Source organism: Narcine bancroftii, chromosome 4, assembly GCF_036971445.1.
Source record: "Narcine bancroftii isolate sNarBan1 chromosome 4, sNarBan1.hap1, whole genome shotgun sequence".
NCBI classification, from domain to species: Eukaryota; Metazoa; Chordata; class Chondrichthyes; order Torpediniformes; family Narcinidae; genus Narcine; species Narcine bancroftii.
In genome coordinates this window covers 199,648,504-199,673,817 of record NC_091472.1, presented here as the reverse complement: position 1 = coordinate 199,673,817, position 25,314 = coordinate 199,648,504, and the positions used below count along the sequence as shown (strand labels likewise).

Genomic DNA, 25,314 nt, shown 5'->3' with positions numbered 1-25,314 from the left:
TCCATTTACAAGTTGTTTGCCGATCTTGTTCAATTTCTAATATGTTGAAATAAATGCGTGCTCGCCACATCACTCCGGAAATTGAGGGTTTCTTTCGTAATCAAAGTAATGGAAAGTTATATTTAGCAACTACAATGCCCTGTGGGGATATTGCTTGTATAAATTAAAATGTTTAGCAAGGGAATTTGAGAAGTGTATGCAAAGTGCAGGAGAATTAATTTTGCCAGAAAATGCTGGAAACCTTCCACAGTGTCCGGAAACTTTTCTACATTATCATTGCCTTTATCGGAGTACCTGGTAAGATAATAGTTTACTCGTTATATGAGCGAAAACAAGCGGGGTTTTATTTTGCTTCGCTGTATGATAGGCTGCTCGTAGGGCTGTGACAGGCATCGTCGGTTCTGCATTGCTTCACTACCTCTTCCCCAGCAGGTTTCATCCTCGGGGTAAAACGAACGTTTCATGAGATCACACTAGCACTTTTGTCCACGTCGTAAATATACTAATTGATTTTAGGACGTCTCGTATTCTGGGGTAAGTTGAACCTCGAAACAATTCTTGAATCAGAATCATGTTTTCTCTCAGCTTGTAAATGCAATTTTTGTGTTCTGTTCTATTCTATAATTTCAGATGGAAGCCGTTTTTCTCTCTTTCCGTCATTCAAAATTCAAATTTGTTCTAAATTATAACTCTAAATCACAGAAACATATGTTTTTATTTCATTGGTAAATTAAAATAAAACGGATGAAAGGATTGCAAATCAGATGTTAGACCAGTCAGCGTGGATACAGTTAATATCAGGTAGCATCTGATAACCTAAAGGTAGCTAGATCCTTGAGCGTGTGCAGCTGTATCTTGCCTCTTGCATTTCAGTGAAATACATTTTAAGGATTCCATTAGACGATCAGCCATGTTTTATTCGGCACATCAATTTTGCGATCACATGCAATCCAAAGAATTGGGTCGTGCGTTGTTGCGCTTCCTTAATGAGGTAAGGCACGGAGGTTTTTCGGTTATAAATGATAATTATCTTTGTTTTTTTTACAGTGAACGTTGTTGCAATTGCGATCTTGTCCCGAGGAAAATGCGGCCTCTCCACCTGCACCTGCCGTTACCTGCTGAGCATGGCAGCGGCCGATCTACTGTCTGTCGTCACCGCCGTCATCTTAAGGCGGATCAGCTTTTACTTTCCCGCAACTTTCCTGGACATCTACCCCATCTGCAGCGTGATATTTGTCGTCATGTGTGTATCCAGAGACTGTTCAGTTTGGTTTACCGTCACTTTTACCTTCGATCGCTTTATCCTCATATGCTGTGAGAGACTTAAAACAAAACACTGCAGCGGTAAAACTGCAGGCCTGGTTCTTGGAATAACTGGCGTCCTGCTCTGTTTTAAAAATGTTCCATTCTGTTTTATATTTGAGCCCCGAGAGATAATTAACCATGTAACTTGGTACTGTGATGTTAAAAATTATTATTACACTGAGACAGGCTGGCTGATATATAGTAAGCTAAATAGAATTCTCACCCCATTGCTCCCATTCATTCTTATTTTATTGTTTAATATACTGACGGTGCGGCACATTTTAGTGGTCAGTCGTGTCCGAAGGGCGCTGCGAGGTCAAAACAAAGGGGAGAATCAGAGTGACCCAGAGATGGAGAACAGGAGGAGGTCGATAGTTTTATTGTTCACTATTTCCGGGTGTTTTATCCTTTTGTGGTTAACGACGGTTCTTAATTACTTATATTATAACATCGCAGGAACAAATCCGAATGATTATAATGATTCCGAATATATTTTCGGCCAGCTGGGATATATGCTGCAGAACTTAAGCTTGTGCACAAACACGTTTATATATGTGGTGACTCAAGCAAAATTCAGACAGGCGTTTGTGAATGCGGTGCAATATCCGTTCAGTTCTTTGCTTCGAGTTATTAGAGTATGAATCATGGAACGCAGGCGGAGCGGTCGAGGGGAAAGGGCCAGGCTGATTGAAACTGACAGACACTTAATGCAATGGCACTTGTAATTTTAAACGTTTCCACGACATGCCATCACTGCCAAATGGCTAAATTTGCCTTCTACAATCTGAGTAGCACGGTCCATGCTGCCTATTCCATATTCATACAAGCATTTCGGTCCATGGCATGTTTTACTGATAGGTTCAGGTCAAACACACAAATTGGAAGTACAAGACCCTATTTCCCTTTTTCACATTCTCCATAAGATATTATGCCAACTTCTCGAGTTTTCGGTAACATACTCCTTGTTTACTACCACCTGATTTCTGGGATCACTGTGACCACATACTTGAACATCAAAAGTTCAAAAGGAAGGCAGAGTCAATTATTAATAACAGGAATGTTTGTTTTCTTTTGGGAGTAAGCGAGGGAGTCCAAGAACATGGATCCCGCAAAGAGGCTGGGTAAGCTAATAGGATGGTTAACAAGTCATTTGTTGTGTGGCCATAGCTAATCAAAGATTTGGGTTAGAGACGAAAGTTGCTATGTACCTATAGTCTGATATTCATCGGTTCTCTATCTCCATTCCTTCCATTCATTATGTTTGCTCTATAACCGAGACATCCCAAAATGTATTCTATTATATTAATCACTGCACTGCACAATTGGTTAAATGTTCGAGATCTTGCTGCAATCTTTGGAAATGCTCTTCATTATGTATGAGACGAATTGTTCGCAAACTTGCCAATATTGGGTCTACATTTCTATTCTGGCATTGAGATGGATGACAAACAATTTGTGCGGCACTATTAACGGTGCTGTAGTCCAAATTCGAACTTACACAACCTCGTTCTGCTGCCTTAAATGAAGCCAGGTATATGTCCAGTCTGCTTTCGAACCTTGGATACTTCACGGTCCAACGTTCTCGTGCAGCTTACTATACAGGACGGTTGCTGTCTTACACCTTTTCAATTTCTTTAGCTCTGGCCTCCCAGTCATTGTCCTCAGCTTGAGTAAAACATCATATTCGTGAAACATAACCTCCCATTTTTGAAACCATGTGGACTCTCCCTAATCTGTTCTTGTGAATTGACGGGTATTATACCTTGTCCGTCAGAATGCTGTCTGGTAACGTACCAACTCAAATGTTCACATCACTTGCCAGTCGATCCCAGACTTTTCCTGGCATCCTTTCGAGAGCAAAGGCAAAGCATTTGCATTTCTCGTGTCTTCTGCTACTACGCCTGTACAAAATAATGACTCATAGTTCTCAAACAAAGCACTAGAAATGTTCTCTCTATCTACCCACAGTGTCTGCCAATATTTATACATATATATATAAAATCAGACCGAAGAGTTTTATCTACCTTCATGTGGATGAGTACTTTGGCATTGGAACTTTTATAATGCAAACTACTCTCAAGACACTACCATTGACTAGCTCAAAGTAATATGGTCTTCATCCATCTTTTCACAGTAAAATCAGAGTAGTAGAGGAAATGGCTGAGAAGTTTCCAAATCTCATGTAACTGCAGACAGAGATGAACGTATTGTTTACTGAGGGGACTCATTTTATTCTCTGGTTACACGTCTTTCTCTGCATTTACTGATAAAGCCTTCCGGTATTATACTCAATTTTATCTACCAGTGCGATCTCCTGGTTCACACCCCAACCCCGATTTCGTTATTCCTTCATCCTGACTCCCATAATTCCTCCTTGTACACACATGATCCATGGTACACATAACTTCCCAGTGCTTCCGAATTATTCTTGACCAGATCCTGAAATTCCCGTCATCAAGCTTCCTTACATTTGCATGCCTTACACTTCACCTCTAATAAGAAGGAGCAAATCCTAGAATTTTGTCATCACTTTTCTAAATCATCTCCTTTCCTAACGTCCATCACCCGATAAACAAGCTGTTTCGACTGAAGTTACAAGTTACAAAATGCACTATAAATCAAGGCAGCGTTACACGACATGTTGGATAGGAAGATAACCTAACAATCCACATATATTTGCATCCTGGAGCGTCACCTTATTTCACAGGCAGATGGCAGAAACTTGACCATTGCAATCAAGGGCAGACCCACCGACAGTTAAAGACATATTCGAATTATTTCTACTTATATACACAGGTTACATGTACATATATGACGGGGATCATGGAGGCATAGGTAAAAAAAATCAGCAGGTGACCTTGTCCACTTTGTGGGCGACGCTAGAGACTTAATTCTAAGGTATTTGTAGCTTACACCACGGAGAGACTGCTGTGTCTGTGTTTCTAGATTTGCATATCTTTGTTAATTGGTATGTGGTGCCTTCTTGTTGGGGAGGGCTGTCATATACTACTTGTTTTAATCTCCGTAGCATCAGAAGTTGCGATCATCCATTGTTAGCCTGTATCGAATAATGATAATTTCTAACTTTCTGGTTTGAGTGTGTGTGTGTGTGTGTGTGTGTGTGTGTGTGTGTGTGTGTGTGTGTGTGTGTGTGTGTGTGTGTGTGTGTGTGTGTGTGTGTGTGTGTGTGTGTGTTCTCCGGTTAAGCAATTTCTCCCGAAATTAAAAAAATATATTTTTTACCCTTCATGGTTAACATGTACCAACGATTGTCACTGTTTGAAGCCGTCTAACTTATTCCCTGATCACAGTTCTTGAGTTTGGCAAATGCCCCTCTGTATCCTATCACTTGGCCAATATTCGTCGTGTTAGATTGCTGATTGCCTGTCCCTGTGTATTATCTTTCCATACCAACCTACCACGTTGGCCCCCATATAAATCTTCACTGATATCTTTACTAATATTGTCAACTGCATTGCCTTGTCCATTCCATCGGTCAGTTGGTCCAATAAAGCTGGACAACAATAATTGTGCGTCTTTGACATTTTGGGAATATTACATTAAGATTTCGCTAACAATCCTGGACATCACCAGAAAAATGCCTATTACTTGCCTTTACTTTAGATATTACATTTTTAATGATTTCATGTCATAGTTGTTTCTTTCAAAATATTTATTATTTAATTTTAAATTTTATGTAGGTAAACAGATAAATTCAGAAAAATCGTAACTCAAATGATATGTCAAATATAAATAAATTAGTGGATTTATCTAATTTATAGCAGACATCTATAAAATAACAAATTTTGTCCTGAATATTATATTTTATTCTCTCCCCATCTCTTGAGCCTATGACCAAATCAAAGTTATATAATTAAAGTATGATTTGTTCCTGAAGTAATATAATAAAATGTTGGAAGTTAGGCTTTATAATAATACCAGAATTTCTGATATTAGCTCAGAAAACTTACGTCTGAATCACTAACAGAATAACAAATCTTTCCTCGATTTAAACACGACATAATATCTTTGAAACATTGAGCAAGCGTGGGCGGGCGAGCATCTATCAATCTTAGTAATATCGCAGTTTTGCCAAAAGAGATGTAAAAGACAGAACCCGAGATTTAATTTGAGTCAAACAAACTTCATCCTGCCCAGCGATGCCTCTCCAAAGAGGGCAACTAGAGTGTCCGGTTGAAGGCTTAAATTAAGGATTAAGAATAGGATTTGGGAAACATTCATCCAATACAAAATAAGTGAAACATCGTTTCACGCAGTTGTCAACATTGACTGCATCATTGTTGGGCTGCATTATCTCTATCAAAATTAATATTTATATCTTTTTCAGACTATATAATCTCTATTCCTAAATACTTTTTTTTTCACTCATTAGGCTCTATCATATCGTCCTATATATATGTGGAAGAGTAAGTGACCTCGTTGAAGTAAAAAAATTCTTCTGAAATAAAAAAGGAAATGGAGGTATGGCACTGCATAATTTCCGAATTTATTACTAGGCGGCTAATAACCGCAACTTCTCATTTTGGATACACTTCCATAACCGACTTGAATGTTCATTGTGGGTAGTAATGGAGTTGTGTACATTTAGGCAACTCTCCACGACAGCTTTTCTTGGATCATCACTTCCTTTGTTAGATAAATCTATTGATAATCCGGTTGTTAGGCAGACTATTAGGATATGGGCCCAGGTCAGAAAACAATTTGGGGTTTATGGTTTTTCTCTTTCAATCCTATTCTATAGATTCATTTCTTCCAATCTTCCTTGCAAGATTCTGAGTTTCATGAATGGTATCGACTGGTTATTATGCGTTTTAAACATCTTTTTCTTGAAAAATAATCTGGAAAATTTGAAGAACATTCTCAGAAGTTAAATATACATAATACCTTTTTGTAAAGATATTTCTAGATCAGACACATTCTGCTCTCTCAGATATCTAACTTTCCTGGTGTACTTGATATGAACATTGTTGATTTTTTAAATAAAATTACAACAACTCTTAAAAGTTTAATATCTGTTATTTATGATAATATGACAGTTTAAGAGCTTCCACTCTGGATAAGATTAAATCTGATTGGGAACAGGATTTAAGGCTTTTATTACCAGACAAGGTTTTGGATTTAATCTTTAAATTGGTTAACTCCACATCCATCCATGCCCATTCCTGTTGCAATTTTAATTGTACATAGGACTCATATATCCATTGCTAAATTACCTCGTATTTACCCAGATGTAAATTCCTGTTGTGCAAAATGTGAGAGAGATGGATCCTCTGAGTCATATGTTTTGGACGAATCCTATCCTTGCAAAATATTGGAGGGATATTTACCTGTTATATTTTAAGTTCATCAGTATATTCTCCATAGAAAAAGTTGTTTTGTTCAGTAAAGCATGGTGCGGCATTCATGCAGTGTAGGTAAGATGCCAATGTTGTCTTAGGCTTTCTAAGAATAGATGTAGACTGCTAACTAGATGCAATATAGGAACTGTTCAAGGGGCAGAGTCGTGAAGTTCTGGGCAGTTATTGTTGTGTGTCATGACATCTGATCAACACTGTGGGCCGTGCAGCCTATAGGAATTTCCCTCCGAGGATTATGATTTCCTCTTCATGTCCTAAGTCGATGTGAGCCATGAGTGATTATTGGAAACACTTCATGATAGCGGATGTTACTTGTTGCATGCGACTATCTCACTTGTGTTCTTCGAGTGTTTCATGTATACAAGCATTAGTGTCACAGAACTACACGGTCAAAAATGTATAATGTAATATGTAAAACACGGAATCCTGCAGATACAGAGGCTGAAGTAAAAATACAACATGAAACACTACAGGTGAAGCAATGTACTTTATGTAGCAAAGATAAAGACACATAAAGCAACATTTTAGTTTGAGCCCTTCATCAAAGTATGGAATATGTGCCTTATAAACTCCCTTAACATGATCAACTTTAAGTGACAGGTAATTTATCCAAAACATAAAATATGCACTAAGCTCAAGAGGATTAATACAAATACTGAAAGTAAAAATTAATGCTAGATTTAGGTTGTTCTAAATTTGAATTTTGTTGCTGTATGTATTCCATCAGGAGTCCAACAGAAAGTGTATATCTTGCATATTGGGGGAAAAGGTGCAGGGTCCTTGGCCAAATCAATCATGATGTCATTAAACGGTAGGACAGCCCAAAGTTGCCAGATAACCGACTCCAGCTCAATTTTCTTCTATTCTTATGTTCCGTTGCAGTTCATCTCTCCAATTTTGGTGTCATGCGTTAATTCTTTCTCGGCAAATCACGTTACTAAACGTGCAAAATCATTAGTCTCTACGACAAATAACACAGTACCCAGTAAACAGACTTACTCTGAAAAAATCACTTTGGAATACCCCGAAGACAAGAGAATCTGCAACTCGAATCTTGAGCAAAAAATAAACTGGGCTAAATCAGTGTGTCAAACAGCATCCATGAGAGAAAAAATGGCGAACATTTCTGGATGAAAGCCTTCATCAAGACCCTCATCAAAAAGTCCCTCATCAAACCAGTCCTGACGAAGTGTTCCTGTAATCGACCATTTCTTTGCTCTCACCGATGCTGCTCGACCGTTTGTCCAGCCTATTATTTCTTTTCCCTCCAAAACTACCTTCTTCCTCATAGCACCAAGCCAAATTTGTATTACATTTGCTGACTTACTGTGGATCCAATAAATTTTTTAAAATCCGGTTTAAATGTGCTCACTCAACTAACTCCAAAAATAAATATTTTTGGTGGTTCAAACGGGCTTACACAGATTAGAGTAATTTTACATACATTTAAGCACCCACTGGAATCTCAATTTGGAACACTCCCCAAATTATATTAATTGCGGTAGAATACATAACTGCCATAAAATAAAACATTTATTTAATCAGAACACAACCAGAGTGTATTCAACCTACTTCACAAATAGTCAGGTTCATCTGTGCCTGAGGAGGATGCTTTTGCTATACCCTCTCACCCTTATGATTGCAGCCTCTACTGAAATTTCGTATTTAAAATTAATTGTAAGAGTACATATATTACACAATATATAACCCTGAGATTATATTTTCTGTAGGCATGCAAGAATTACGATCATTTGGTAATGGAAATAACATGTAAACAAACAACGAACTCGAAACAGATAACGAATGTAAACAACCTGACTTTGCAGTACACGAAGAAATAAAATCAATAAACTGCATAAACAAGAGTCCTTAAATGAGTCCCTGATTGAAGTTAGTATTTCGGAGTCTGATGGTGGAGGGGTTGCAGCTGTTCCTCAATCTGGTGGCACGAGCCTTGTAGCATCTATACCACTTTCGGAATGGTACAAGTAAAAAAAGAACGTGTGATGGGTGGTGTGGGTCTTTGATCGTTGCCCATGCTCTCTAACGGCAGCATTCCCAATATATGTACTCAATGGTGGGGATCGTTTTTCCTGTGACGTCCTGTGCTGAGTCCACCATATTTCCGAGTGCTCAGGGGTATTAGTGTCCCCATACTAATCCGCAATGCACCCGGTCATCACACATTCCACCACAACTCTGTAGAAAATTGCCAGGGTTTCTTGCATCATACCAAACATCCACAAACTCTGAAGGGATTAGAGGTGCTCACATGTTTTCTTCACGATGCCATTAGGGGTTTAGTTCCAGGAAAGATTCTCTGAGATAATGACTCGCAAGAAATTAAATTTGCTCATCCTCTCCACCTCCGATCTCACAATTATAACTGGATTGTATATCTGTGGTTTGATTATGTAAAGTCAGTTATAAGGTCCTTAGTTTTAGAAACATTGAGTGGAAGTTTGTTGTTGGTGCACCATTCAACCAAGTTTTACTTCTCCATCCTTTACACTGAAACTTCACCTTCCTTTATACAACCTACTATCGTGGTATCGTTGGAACATTTTTCAGATGGTTTTATTGTTGTATAACCATTTACAGCACAGAAACAGGCAAATCCGGTCTCTCTAGTCAATGCAGAACAACTTCTCCTACCTTGTCCCAGTTTCCAACATTCTGACCATAATCCTCCACACCTCTGCTATCCATATACTTATCCAAATTTCCCTTAACATCGATCTCGCTTCTAATAACTGCTGAAAGTTCATTCCACACCCCCACCACCCTCTGCATGAAGATATTCCCCCTCATGTTTCCACTAAACCTTTCCCCTTTTACTCTCAATGCATGAGCTCTTGTTTCAATATCCCCCAATGGAACAATCCTATCTATATTGACTCTATCTTTCCCCTTTATAAGTTTGAATATCTCTATCAAATCACTCCTCAATCTTATATGCTCCAGCGAATAAAGTCCAAACCTGCTCAACCTTTTCCTGTAACTAAAACCCTGGAACCCCGGCAACATCCCCTCTGTACTCTCTCTATTTTGTTTATATCCTTCCTGAAATCCCCTCTGTACTCTCTCTATTTTGTTTATATCCTTCCAGAAATCGGCGACCAAAACTGCATGCAATATTCCATAGTTGGCCTCACCAATGGCTTACAATTTTTTAAACATTCTGTATTCAGTATTCTGATTTATTTAAACCAACATACTAATTGCCTTCTTAAGCACCCTGTCCTCATATGATCAAACCTCCAGAGAAATATGTACCATGACTCCTAAATAATCCCTTTGTTCCACCGAACTCCTCAATTGTCTACCATTTAATGTGCATATCCTATTTTGATTAGTCTGCCAAAATGTAGCACCTCTCATTTATCAGTATTGAACCCCATCTACCATCTTTCAAACGACTCTTCTATCAGTCCTGTATCACCCTATAAGATTTGATAATCTTCCTCGCTGTCCACAACACCACCAAACATTTTATAATTTGTAAATTTACTAATCCAATTTTCCACCCTATTATCTAGATCACACATGTCAAACTCTGGCCCGCAGGCCAAATTTGGCCCGTGATATAATTATATTTGGCCCACAAGATCATATTAAATGTATATTAGAGTTGGCCCGCTGGCCGCCGCGCCAGTATAGCACATGCACACTGAAGGTGAAAATGAAGACGCCGGAGATGTGGAGGGATCTCAGAGTCCCGAATCCCGGGGATCGGAGTGCCGCACTCAGCCCGCCCGGCTCCCGGACACACAGACGCAGCTGGAGTTGGGGACCATCCTCGCTGGGTCTGCGCTTCAGCGGCGACACCGGACCGAACATCTCGTTGGCGATGCCTTCCCCCTCGCTCCGTGTGCGGCGGACCCTGCCTCCCGCTCCTTTTGTTGGAGACGAGCCCGGCGCCGTGAGATCGCAGTTTAATCCCTCTCCAACCATGGGAGGGGGGTGGGAGCAACGCGCTCTTCTCAGCCAATTCCTCCACCGCCCCGGACGCCGGCGTTTCAACGGGGGGTTCGGTTGCCTTCGACAGGCGACTGACCTCTTGGTCCAAGACAAGGGGAGAGCGTACAAACTCCACACAGACAGCACCTGAACTCGGGTGAACGTGGAGCTGCGACCCCACATTCCACATCAGGACTGTGTGTAAGATTTGGAGCAGTGAGACGGAAGCTTATTTTGTTCCTGTGATTTAAGACTTTCTTGGGGTGGAGGGGGGGGGGTCCTTCTCTGACCACTTGCCTAACAATTAACCTAATCAGATGTGGAGTTACCACAATACAACAGTTCTCAACCTTTTTCTTTCCACTCGCGTCCCTGTGCCATTGGTGCTCTGTGATTAGTAAGGGATTGCTTAAGGTGGTCTGTGGGTGGGAAGAAAAAGTTTGAAGACCACTGCTTTAATCATCCCTCATTGACTCGTCATGTGCACGGTTTCAGAACGCTAAAGGAAATGGGCCAATGACAATTTTTCTCAAGCAAAATATTTCAGTAAAAATTGTGTCTAGAGCAGTGATTCTCACCCTTTCCCTCCCACTCACATCCCACCTTAAGCAATCCCTTACTAATTACAGAGTTCCGATGGGATAGAGCTTAAAGAGGTATTACAATCTATGAGTAGTAGTAAATATCCTTGAGAAGATGGATTTACAATAGAGTTTTATAAAGAATTCTATGATTTATTACTTCACGTTTACAGATGTGTTGAAGGAAGCTTCTGAAATGGGTTTGTTCACGGAGTCTCTCTCTAGGGTGTTAATTCAGTTATTCCAAAGAAAGAAAGAGATCTTCTGAAATGGTCCTCACATAGACCGATTTCTTCACTACACAATTATAGCTAAGGTATTAGCTAATTGACTTGCAAAATATTTACCACAATTGGTACATGTAGATCAAATGGGTTTTACTAAGCATAGATACTCAACCAATAATATTGTTAAATTGATTACAATAATTAATGCATCAAGAAAGCAATGCAACAAACCAATGATAGTGACATTGGATGTTAACCAGTCTTTTGATTGTGTCGAGTGGAATTGTTTATTTAAGAAAGATTTAAATTTGGACCACTATTTATTTGTTGGTTGAAGATTTTATATAAAAATTCTTTTGCTTCGGTGGTGACAAATGGACAGTTGTCATCTGCATTTACTTTGCTAGATGAATTAGATAGGGCTGCCCATTATCACTGGCCTAATTTGCATTGGTTATAGAACAATTGGCTCAAATTATTAAACAAGATATTAATATTAAGGAAATTAATGTTAGTGAGGAAGATTATAAAATAAACTAATTTGCTGATGATGTGTTAAAATATTTAACACATCCTAGAAACTCCCTGGGACAATTTCAAAATATTTTGAAATAATTTGTTGAAATTTCTGGTTATAGATTTCATGGGGATAAGAGTCATACATTAACAATTTCCTATGAGGATTATTCAGATTGTAAACAGATTACGAAATTAAGGTTGTCTAATGAAATTAAATATTTAGGTGTAACGGTGAACATGACTATAAAAATATATATAAATTAAATTATGTACATCTATTAAATAAGATTATGTTTGATTTGAATAGATGGAGAAAGTTTTCAACTTTAATAGGAAGAGGAAATTACATTAAAATAAATATATATCCTCATATTCAATATCTTTTCCAATCTCTTCCTTGTTCAATATCACATTTTCATTTCAAGAAATTAAATTCTTATGGAATAGACAAATTATCCACAGTCTCTTTACAAATATTGAGATATTTGAGTTAGAAGGACTTCAATTACAAATTTTCAGAATTATTACGAAGCAGCACAATTAAAATTCAATAATAGGATGTTTGATATTGATCATCCTCCAATATTGGCTAATGTTGAATTAGCACAGATTTCAAAATTTAGTGTACATCAGTGGAATCCTTATTATTTACAAAAGTATAAGTTGGCAGTACTGAGGTATTTGATGGAAATCTGGTATAACAGAGATCAGAATATAGGATCCAAAGATGAATTTTCAGCTAAGACTCCATTCTATCGGAGTAAAGTAATTCATTTCTCGGTGATTAATCTATTTATGAACGTTTGGTAAATGAAGGACATTAAATTAGTAGAGGATTGTTTTGAGGCAGGTTTGTTCCTTTCTTTTTTTGACAGAGAAAAAATTGGGATTTTACCAAATTCTTTTCTTGCCTATTATCAAGTACGTGATTTATTTATGGAAAACCTTGGACGAGATTTGGTATTAACCGGGCTAACTAAACTAAATTTGAGATTTTAATTGTTGGTAGTGGGAAAAATAGGATTTATTTCAGAGATGCATGCAAGCTCTGACCGGGGCCTGTTCAAACACTAGAGGGAGCTGAGGAAGGAAGAGGTGAGCAGATAAGAGATATTATTCTAAGGGCATTTACTGGGCCTAAGGTAAAGTCGGGAGAGGAAGGGATTAAAGTGTAAAGTGTGAAGAGGAGGGAAGCTAAGGAATCTTTTTTCTGGCACTTAAATAGGGAATTGTTGATTGAGTCAGCAAGGGAGGGAGTTGGAGGTGACCATTAGAGGAGTGAGGAGGTGAGTCGGGAAGGTAAGGCCTATAAGAAGGCACTGATTGTGGCCTGTTCAAACACTTGAGGGGGCAGAGGAAGGAAGAGGTGAGCAAGTAAAATATATTATTCTTACTGCATTTACTGGGCAAGGTTTAATTAATTGGTTAATAGGTCAATTGGTTATTGGGCCAATAAATAAGAATGGAGGCACTGGGAGCAGCCAGCTGGAGAGCAGCCCAGGTGAGTGAGTGGAGCAGTGAAGTACTGGGACTTCCAGGCTTTGGCTCATCAGGATTCGTCGAAAGCAGGTGAGGAGAATGGTGGGCTTTCTTATTTACCATTCATAGGTCAGTTTTCCATTAAAGGGTTACAACATGCCTATGGGGTTACTACTCTGTTCATGAGGCCAGATTTCGGAACCGTAGAGGAGTTCCTACCTCCCAAGTGGCCATGTCTGTGCCAAGTGCAACGAGGTGAAGTTTCTTAGAAACCAGGTTTGCGAGTTTGAGCTCCAGCTTGAGGACCAATTGCTCATCAGGGAAAGCGAGGAGGCAAGTGAGAGGACCTTTACCCTCCCCAGAGTGCATGCATGCAGGGGATGTACCGGGACGAAATTGTTAAAAGATAAAATTAAGGAACTGGATTTAAATCTTGATGGTCTGAGGCTTATTAGGGAAAGTCAGGAAGTTATTGACATGACATTCAAGCAGGTGGTTTTCCCCAGATTGTGGGATCAGGTAAGTGGACTACTGTCAACGGTGGGAGGAAGCTTGCTCAGTCAGTGGAAAGCACGCGACTGGCTACTCCTTTTAGCAACAAATATATTGTTGGCCAGTCTGAAGGAGGATCAAGTGCCTTGATGAAAGGACGAGGGACAAGGTGGTCATCGGGGACTACAATATCAGTGGAACAGACAGATGTTTCTGTGCACGAGTGAAGTATTCCTGCATGGGATGTTGCCTTCCAGGAGTCAGATTGCGGGATAACTCAGACAGTGTTTATGGTATTTTGAGAGGAATGTGTGAACAGCTGGATGTCCTGGTACAGGTGGGTAGCAATGCCATTGACAAATTAAGAGAGGAGAAGCATAAGAGGGTGTATCGTGATCTAGGATGGAGATTAAAAGCAGGAACCTCAGGGTCATAATCTCAGGGTTGCTACCTGTGCTGCGTGCAGGAAGGGGGAAAAATAAAAATAAAAATTAGGAAGTTAAAAGTATGGCTGGAGGATAGGTGCCGCGTGCAAGGTTTCGGGTTTATTGATCATTGGGATCTCTTCTGGGGAAGACATGATGTCTACAGGAAGAATGGGTTGCATTTAACCCCAAAGGGGCAAATATACTTGCAGCAAGGTTTAATAATGTTGTTGGATATGTTCTAAACTGAATTGGCATGGGGAGGGGAACCGGACAGATAAGTAAATGGATAGGAAGGAGAAGATAGGGGTCGTTCCAATTGACTGTGACCTCTCAAAGCCTGAGAGAGCAAAGAGAGATAGGAGAATTTCAGAGAGGGTGCCAGGTAGCAAATTGGAGAGAGCAGGGTGGTACAGTTTCAACGTATTGTATATGAATACACGAGTATAAGGAATAAAATAGATGAGCTTGAGGTGCAAATGGACATTTGAGGTAATGATGTTATTTAAGTTACGGAGACATGGCTGCGAGAGGGACAGGATCGGGATATTAATGTTCCAGGATATACGTCCGATCGATAAGTCAGAAGGTCAGGTAGAGGACGTGGAGTGGCACTGTTGGTGAAGAATGAAATTCAGGCAATGGAAAGGAAAGACATTTGGAGAGAGTTGATAAATTGCAAAGGCAAATGAACTATAATGGGGGTTAAATACAGACATACAAACAGTGGCTCCGATGTGTGAATCAGCATTATTAAAAAAATTAAAAATGGCATGTCAGAGGGGTAATGATACAGTAGTCATGGGTGACGTCAACTTGCAATTGGACTAGGAAAATCAAATAGGTGTGGGAAAGTTAGAGAATGAGATTATTGAATGTGTCCAAGATATATTTTTGGAGCAGCTTGTGATGGAACCTACCAGGTGGAAGACGATTCTGGACTTGAGGTAGGGGTGCCATTGGGTAATACTGACCATAATATGATTACTTTTAAACTGTAAGTTGTAAGGGATAAGAAAAGGAAGTCAGAAACATATGTGATACAGATGAATAAGGGTGAATATACATGCATGAGAGTGGAGCTATCCAAAATAAAATGGAAGGACATTCCAGCTGGGACGACAACTGGGCAAAAAATGGCAGGCATTTCTAGACACTTTTCACAGGATTCAAAATATAGAGGAGGAAAAGCTCGACGAAGAGCAAATGGAAGTCGTGGTTAACAAAGGAATTCAAGTGCAGTACTAGGTCCAAAAAAATAAATTAAAGATGGCAAAGCAAAGTGGGAGGTTAGAGGATTAAGACACATTTATAAAAAAATGGAGAGAAACTAAGAATGTCAATCGGGATGGTAAAATGAAGTATGAGAGTAAATTGGCAAGTAATATAAAATTGGATATCAAAAGCTTCTTCAATTATGTTAAAAGCTAGAAATTGGTTAGGTCCAGAATTGTGCCTTTGAAAACAAAGGAAGGTTAAATTATGAGTGGGAACATGGAGATGGCTGAGGAATTTAACACATACTTTCCATGTGTTTTCACCAAGGAGGATAAATGATCAGATAAGAGGTAGGTGTCAAGCATTATCTAGGGACTTGGTGCAATTACTGAAGGAAATAGAGAATTTGATCGCAATTCAGATCCAGAGGCAGGTGGTTGTGAGAAAATTGTTACAAATGAGGCTTAATTGGTTCCCTGGGCCTGATGCGCTGCATCACAGGGTGCTTGGAGAAGTTGCTCTAGAAATTGTAGAAGCACTGGCTGACATTTTCCAAAGTTCTTTAGATTTTGTGGTAGTGCCTGCAGGTGGTAGAGTGGCTGAAATTTTATCACTTTTTAAGAAGGGAGGGAGAGAGAATTCGGGAAATTATAGAGTGATAAACAATGTGTTGCTGGTGGGGAACGAATTATCCATCATTAAAGGAGAAATAGCAGAACACCTATGAATGAATGAATAATATAGGTGCTAGTCAGCATGGGTTCCTTAAAGGAAAATCTTGCTTGACTGATCTCCTGAAATTATTCGACGACATTACAGTGTGTGTGGAATCGAGAGAACCAGTGGATGTTGGGTACTTGGACTTTAATAAAACCTTAGATAAAGTCCCACACAGGAGAATTGTTTGCAAAATCAAGGAGCGTGGTATTGGGGGTAGGGTGCTGTCATGGGTAGATAATTGGTTGAGAGATAGGTAACTAAGTGTTGGGATAAAAGGGTCAATTTCTGGATGGCAGAATGTGATGAGTGGGGTACTGCAGGGGGTGGTGTTGGGCCCTCAATTGTTTACCATGTATGTGAATGATTTGGATGAGCGGTTATGCAAATATGCAAATTCGCAGATGACACTAAACTGGGTGATTGTGTATAAAAAAAAGAAGAGGATACCAGGAAATTGCAAGTAGACTTGGGTAGGTTAGGGGAGTGGACGTAAAGATTGCAGATGAAATTTAATGTAAGTAAATGAGAGGTTGTCCATTTTGGAGGCAGTAACAAGAGAGAAGAATATTATTTAAATGGTATTAAACTAGGGAGTGGTGTAATGCAAATGGATATGGGCATTACCAGTCATTGAAAACCAGCATGCAAGTGCAGCAAGCAGTGAAGAAGGCGAACATTATGTTGGCTTTCATAAAGAGGGGATTAGGTATAGGTGTAGTGAAGCCATCATGCAGTTGTACAGGGCCTTGGTGAGACCTCACCAAGAGTATTGCATCCAGTTCTGGTCCCCATATTTAAGAAAGTACATACTTGCTATAGAGGGAGTATAGCACAGGTTTACAAGGTTAATTCCTGGGATGGCAAGATTGTTATATGCAGGTAGGTTAGAAAGACTTGGATAATATGCGATGGAGTTTAGAACGATGAGGGGAGACATGATTGAGGTATTAAGGATTATTAAAGGGCTTGAAAGGGTGAAATCAAAATACATGTTCCCAATGATATGTGAGACTAGGACTAGAGGGCATAGTTTAAGAATACAGGGATGGCCATTTAACACAGAAATGAGGAAAATGTCTTCACCTAGAGAGTTGTGGGTCTGTGGAATGCATTTCCCTCAAGTGTAGTGTGGGTGGATTCGTTGGATAGATTTACGTGAGACTTGGATAAGGCTCTTGTGGGTAGGGGAGTTAAGGGTTATGGGTATAAGGCTTGGATTGGTTAGCCTTTTGTAAGAGAAAATTATTAAACTAGACATATAAAACTAAGAGTATTTGAGAGAATGATCTATTAATTTTACTATCTCAAGGGGAATATGTGACAATGTGTACAGTTAGTGTAACAAAGTTAATTAATGTAAGATATAAAAAGGTCCCGATTTCCTTGTTACATCGAAAACATGAATAATTAGAATTAGGCTCATTCAATTTATGTGGAGTGTAATATAATTGATGAAGAAAATTATATTGATCAATTTAATATCAAGAATTAACTGTATTTTTAATACTATCTTGGCACAATTTTGTCCATACTGCCTCCTGAATTTGTATATTTAAATATTTCTACCATCGTAATTTTGATTCGTATAGATATTTTTTCTTTTAGTTTCTGGCAATTTTATACACGATAAATTTATTGATAACTTTTTTTATAACTTCAAATTGACTTTGTTCGGGGAGTCACAAATCTGTTCCTAATTTCTTTTAAAATATGATGTTAATTAACAATATGCAAAAATTGTATTATTCTGTATATTATATTTATATTGAATTTCAGAAATGTTAAACAAAATCGCCAAAAAACAATATTTTTCCTCTATAATCCTCAACTATGCAAATTAAAACATAAATAATTATTCGAAGTGAAAAGAATGTTAATTTTGTTTAACAACATTCCAGATAGTTAATACATTTTAATCTTTTCTCCTTATGAATCCCATTTCATATTTTCAGTATATGTTTTTAAATTGAACATCCATATTTCCTGGGATAGTTTCTCCGGTTTTGTTCATTTAAATCTGCACCCGAGCTGTTTTATCACCCATTTGATAACAGGAGGACGAAAATGTTAATTGAGTTTCTTCATAATAATTTTTAAAATTCGGTAATTTTGGCCCTCCCTGATCAAATTTCCATGTAACCTTTCAAGAATTGTTCTTGAATTGTTTAACGTTCCAACTAAATTCTCTTATAATTTTATTCAAACTCTGAAAAAATGTTTCTGGCACATGAATGTTTGAAGAGTGAAATAAATATTGATTTCTTGGAAATGTATTCTTTTTAATACAATTCACATTTCCTATTAACGTTATTGGCAAATCTTTCCATCTTCTTAGATTTTGTTCCTATCTTTTTTTAATAGTGGTGAATAATTTAATGTCAGTAAGGTATTTATATTTATATCAATTTTCATTTCGAAATATTTACTTGCTTCTTTTTGCCACTTTAATTTTGTCAATCTCTTACATTGTGAATATTCCATATCAACCATAGGCATCACCTCTATCTTTATCAAAATTAACTTTATAACCAGATACGAATCCAAATTCTCTTAATCTCATATTCAACTAGTTCAATGATATTACTGGTTTTGTTAAAAATACTATAACATCATCTGCAAACAAACTGATTTTATGCTCTTGGTGCCCAATCTCATGTCCCTTAATTTCTTTATCACTTATAATTAATTTTGGAACAAAGGAAATGAAACAATCCGTTTCCCAGCAGGGAAACTATTCGGCTGAAACTGATTGGATGTGGCACAGACGACCTACTTCTTTATCTGTCCCTTACCCATTTTCATTTTACCTGGTTTTTCAGTGTTTCTTCAGTTTATTGCAAGGATCTTTTATGTCACATCGTTTGAGGTATGTTTATTTGTATAATTCATATAACTTTTTTTACATTGTATTGGGGCATGAGAGGTTGAGCTGGGGGTAAGGACGGGAAAAACTTACTGTGGGTTATATACAAATTTTGAAAGAAACTATTGTCTGAAAGCATCTTTGAAAAGAAAATATTCCAAAAAATAGAGAGTGCAGAACGCTGCTCAACATGTTCTGGGTATGGCTGCTTATAATATCTGTGCGGGAGGAGCAGATTCTGTCAGTGGTTGCATGTCCCAGATTCTGTACAGCGTCGTGACGGGGTATATCGCGTTCTTTACCCGAATGAGTGCCAATTGCAGTTAACCTACCGTTTGGGCTCACTGATTGGCATTCCCGAAAATGCAAGGATATTTCTGATTCTGATGGTTACCCTGCGAGTGCAGATAATGTTGACACCTTCATTTGCCTTCATGGATAAACTGAAGCAGGGAGATGACCGGATATTTCACCACGCTCTTCAACTACTCTCTGAATTTGGACTGAGTCGCCAAGTAAATAAAGGTGTTAGTGCAGCAGCCGACATTTATCAATAAATACCCAACGTTTGTTAAAATAACGTACCAAAAGTAGCAAAACTAGATCAAACTGGATTTATTAAGAAAAGACGAAGAACGAACAATATCTGTAAGTTCATATACTTAATCCATGCAGTACAGGGAAACAAGACGTCAACTGTGGCAGTTGCCTTAGAGCACACATGTCAAACTCTGGCCCGCGGGCCAAATTTGGCCCGCGATTTAATTATATTTGGTCCGCAAGATAATTTCAAAAATGTATTAGAGGTGGCCCGCCCTGCAGCGAGAGCCGATGCTGTTTTTTGGTAATGTCACCCCCACCATCCTCCCCCTTCATTGCATATCCTTCCCCATTGTAACACGAGAAGTTGTAAAACTAGAAGTCTGTCAATCTCATCAGCCGGCAAGCCAGTTGGAAGGCTCCCCGCACAACCAGTCATTTCTCCCACCTGTAGAGCGGTGCGGCGGATGGGCGAGCCCCTGTTATTTCCTGTCGGCGCGACCGGCATGGCAGCCTGCGCACGGCCCCCGGGCTGTGCGAGCCCCGCGCGACTGGCACCGGACGGCCCTTCTACAGCGCCAGCGCACTTCTCCCGGTCGCCACGGCCTTCAGTGCTTGCACCCGCGCGGACCCCAGGGACGGCTGGTTCGGCCCTGCACGTGAAGAGAGAGATGGTGGCTGTCCGCAAAGGCTGATCGGCAGCACGCTGGGCCTGAGTGGGTGGGTAAGCAGGGGTGGGCAGAGGGTGTAGGTGAGGAGTAATGGGCAGGGGAAGTTATGGTGGTGCGAGGGGAAGTTAGAGGGAGGAATGAGTAGAAGGAGGGGTGGATAGGGAAGAGGTAAAAGGGGAGGGGAAGGGCGAGTAGGGGAGGGGTGATTAGAAGGTGAGAGACGGGTAGAGGGAGGAACAGGTTGAGGGGAGGGGCAGTAATGGGGCGTGTATAGGATGGGGTGGGTAGAGGCAGAGCGAGTGGAGTGAGGGGTGAGTAGAGGTTGGGTAAAGGACTGGTCAGGTAGAGGGATGGTGGGTCGAGGGTGAATAGAGGCCTAGAGCCTGAGGAGTGAGCAGGAAATGCTGAGTCCTGATGCAGGCCAAAATGGACACAGCCTGTGAATGCTGACTACATCTCCACAGGGACCAAATATGTTTCCCTCAGTTCAAGCAAAGGGTGAACTTGAGCTATCTACTCCTGACCTGTAACATTATCCTTCTAAAGTTATATCCTAAAGTTTAACATTACATATGTTGAAAGAAGATAAAACATGCAGATGTTGTTGAAAAATTTCAATAAATATTTAGTTCGGCCCTCGACTTAGTCCAAGTTTTTAATTTTGGCCCTCCGTGAATTTGAGTTTGACACCCCTGCCTTAGAGGCTGAGAAAGCCTTTGACAGCGTAGAATGGAATTATTTATCCAAAGTACTACAGAGGTTCAACCTAACAGAGAAATATATTAATTGGATTAAAAGATTATATAAGGGACCATTGGCGAATGTGAAGGTAAATTGATATATAAGTGTATACAGAGCCGTTGTCATACCCACACTCCTGTTTGGCTCTGAATCATGGGTCCTCTACTGGCATCACCTACGGCTCCTAGAACGCTTCCACCAGCGTTGTCTCCGCTCCATCCTCAACATTCATTGGAGCGACTTCATCCCTAACGTCGAAGTACTCGAGATGGCAGAGGTCGACAGCATCGAGTCCACGTTGCTGAAGATCCAGCTGCGCTGGGTGGGTCACATCTCCAGAATGGAGGACCATTGCCTTCCCAAGATCGTGTTATATGGCGAGCTCTCCACTGGCCACCGTGACAGAGGTGCACCAAAGAAAAGGTACAAGGACTGCCTAAAGAAATCTCTTTGTGCCTGCCACATTGACCACCGCCAGTGGGCTAATATCGCCTCAAACCGTGCATCTTGGCGCCTCACAGTTTGGCAGGCAGCAACCTCCTTTGAAGAAGACCGCAGAGCCCACCTCACTGACAAAAGGCAAAGGAGGAAAAACCCAACACCCAACCCCAACCAACCAATTTTCCCCTGCAACCGCTGCAACCGTGTCTGCCTGTCCCGCATCGGACTTGTCAGCCACAAACGAGCCTGCAGCTGACATGGACATTTACCTTCTCCATAAATCTTCATCCACGAAGCCAAGCCAAAGAAGAAAAGAAAGAAAAAAAATATATATAAAACCAATGTAAATTAAGCAGATCATCTAGGCAGGCATGTCGACTATCTCCCTCACTGTTTGCATCAGCTATAGAACCACTGGCAGAACAGATAAACACAGAGAATAAAATAAGAGGGATAAAAATAAAAGAGAAGGAATATAAAATCAGTCTATTTGCAGATGATGTCATAGTATACTTAAAAGAACGCGAATTATCAATGAAAAAATTACATAAGAAATTGAAGGAGTATAGAGAAGTATCAGGGGAGAAGAACAGCGCAAATGAAAGTGAAGCAATGCCAATGAACAATGCAGATTTCACAAAGTTTAAGAAAGAATCACCATTTAGATTGCAAAAACAAGCAATTCGATACCTAGGTATCCAACGAGATAATAGTCTAGGCCATCTGTACAAACTAAATTATCAGCCATATAATGAAGAAATTACAAGATGACTTAGAACATTGGAAAGACTGACCAGTAATACTGATAGAAAGGGTAAATTGTATTAAAATGAATATCTTCCCACGGATACAATACCTATTTCAATCGTTACCAATTCACCTAACAGAGAAATTCTTCAAGTAGCTAAGAAAATAATATGGAAATTCTTATGGAAAGTGGGGAAACCGAGGATAGCGCTAGATAAATTAATAGAATGCTACAAACAAGGGGGTTTACAGCTACCAAATTTTCAGAAATATTATAGAGCAGTACAATTAAGATACCGATCAGATATTTTATCAAACATGGAAAAAAACATATTTGACCAGATTAGGGTTAGACAAAGTAGGGGAGAAGGTACCTGAACTTATTCTATATAAGTGGGATGAAAAGCTGGTGCAACATAGGAATTCAATAGTACTGCACAATCTGTTCAACATTTGGAAGAAGATTCACGTAGAAAGGAATAAAACAAACTATCAGCTACCAAAACTAATATTGACACAAAATCAACTAATCCCTTTCACAATACATAACCTTCTCTTCATAGAATGGGAGAGAAAAAGGATGAAAAGAATAGAAAATAGTTTTTCTGGAAATAAATTATTATATTTTGAACAAATGAAGGAGAAATATGGTATAACTTACGGTACAAAGTTCGCATACCATCAACTGAAAACTTACTTGAAGGACAAAGGAAGCAGGCTGAGGTCCAGAAGGAATCAATTGTGAATATGTGATTACAGACACAATGATAATTAAAAGATTTATAAAAAACATGTACATCAAACTGCAAGAGAAAGAGAACAAGGAAACAAGATGTAAACCCAAACAAAAATAGGAACAAGATTTAAACATAAAGATAAAGAATGAAACATGGGAAAAGCTATGCTTTGGAACCATGAGAAATACAATAAACACGAGGTTACGCATGATACAATATAATTGGTTATGCAGGCTATAAAACACGCCCCAAAAGTTAAATAAATGGGATCCAACAGTATCAGACAGATGTTTTCGCTGTAAGAAGGAAACGGGAACAACAGTACATGCAAATTGGACATGTGAGAAAGTGGAAAAGTTTTTGGAAGGTCTAAACCTGGTATTAAATAAAATCACAAAAATCAACATACCAAAAAATCCAGAGATCTTTCTTGTAAGTAATAAAAGAAGAAAAGAACTTAGACTTGATTTGGACGGTGCACAAAAAAAGATTTATTATGATAGCCTTAGCTGTAGCAAAAAAATGTATTATGTCAACCTGGAAATTAGAAGATGGCCTGAGAATACAGCAATGGTATATAGAAATGAATAAATGTATTCCATTGGAAAAAAAATAACATATAATTTAAGAAATAACATCACAGTATTCGAACAAATTTGGGAACCGTACATGGAACACAACAGAGAAGTCCTACCACGGACCTCCACCGCCTAAAATTACAGGAGAAGAAGACAAAATGAACTGACCCAGTATGTAAAAGTAGAAGACACAAATTTCTTGTTTATTTTCATTGTGTGATTACATTGTTTAATGGGTTTGATGTAATGTACATGTTGAACGTTGAGTGAGTGGGGTGGGGGGGGGTGGTGAAGGAGGGAGGGAAGGGTTGGGGTGGTAAAAGTTGAGTAAATGACACTGTGTATATTCCAGAGGGAAATGTTTGTGTGTTATTTCGACAGTATGGTTCGTAGTGTGAAAAAATTCCCAACGTTGTTGAAAACAAGATAAAAATCAGTGAATTCGAATCCGCTTCATGTTGACTGATAATAGAAGAAGTCCATGACATTTGTCATACACATGAGTATCAGGCTGCAGGAAAGAGTGAATACTAAAATCTCAGACCTCCTCCTACTGTCCGTCTCCATGTCTCTGCGGTGTGCCCCTTTACTCTGATCTGTCAGCACCTAGCGTACCCGACAAGCGACTAAAATGTGTCTGACTGTTAGAGCATTACAGAGGAGGATAACAATGAAAGAGAGAGAAGGAATCAAAGCCACATCGAAAGAATGAAATCCCGCCCATCCGGGTTCAATGAAATAGCTTAGTTTGACATAGTACAACCAGGAAACATTGTCGATAATTTCTCCCTTCAAATAAATGAAGTACATGGGTACATTTTTCAGACAGGACAGAATGCCAGTTGTGGCCAGAACTACAGCTGCAGTTTTCCCTTTGCAATATTTGGTTTTCAGCTTCTGGCAACAAAGAACGACAAATCAATTAAAGGTGGACGTGACGGTGAACCAGACAGAAAAGTCAGTGGCGGCGCTTCGCAGCGCAAGGACACCACTACAGACAGGAGTGATGTCTCGGAAAGACCCTGGAAGGAAATTATATTTTATCCAACTCAAAATTACCTCAGTGATGCATATCCACCGCGGCCATAGCCACCACATAGCGAAGGGCCGCTGTTTCTCTGGGACTGGATCACAATCGCCAATAATTATGAGCCCCGAGTGAAATATTTGGACTCTGGTCATTTGATATAACTTTTTAAAGTATTTTTTATTAGTTAGAAAAATGGGTAATAACCACAGTTGCATAATAAAAATATTAAGCAATTTTTATAATCATTCGTGTTTAAAGAGAAAACACCTAAAAGAAACGACAAGAAATCAAAATAAAACCTTAATCTGCCCTCCCCTCAAACCTTAACCCTCCTATTAACATAACTCTAATCCTCTCATATATAAAGAATGTATATGAAAATATAGATAAGTCTAAAAACTTATTTATTTCCTATCTGCTAAGGAGATAGGGTGGCATTTTAGACTGACATCTAAATTTCAAATTAAAATAATCCAATATGGGTTTCAAATCTTTTAAAATATTTAATATTTATCCCATAAATTATATTATATTCTCCATTTTTATACATGACCTGATTTCTGAATGCCACCTTTGTAATTTAAGCTCAATTTGATCTTTCCACGGAACAGCTATACATTTCCTTACTATTGCCAAAGCTAATTGCAACAACGCAATTTGAC

General features: G+C 39.1%; 1 protein-coding gene across 1 annotated transcript; it reads left to right on the top strand.

Annotated features, from left to right (window-relative positions):
* The first annotated feature begins 230 nt into the window (after nucleotides 1–230).
* On the top strand, nucleotides 231–24,711 carry LOC138762420 (probable G-protein coupled receptor 139). Its single transcript, XM_069936177.1, has 3 exons — nucleotides 231–297; nucleotides 1,048–1,940; nucleotides 24,517–24,711. Exons 1-3 carry the CDS (start codon nucleotides 231–233, stop codon nucleotides 24,709–24,711), a joined length of 1,155 nt encoding a protein of 384 aa, XP_069792278.1.
* Nucleotides 24,712–25,314: the final 603 nt, after the last annotated feature.

Excerpts from the sequence above, each read along its gene's own strand:
- LOC138762420 (XM_069936177.1), top strand. The coding sequence starts at position 231 with ATGCTGGAAACCTTCCACAGTGTCCGGAAACTTTTCTACATTATCATT. Across the intron at positions 298-1,047 it reads TGCCTTTATCGGAGTACCTG|TGAACGTTGTTGCAATTGCG; the intron begins GTAAGATAATAG and ends TTTTTTTTACAG. Across the intron at positions 1,941-24,516 it reads CTTTGCTTCGAGTTATTAGA|CTTCTGGCAACAAAGAACGA; the intron begins GTATGAATCATG and ends TTTGGTTTTCAG.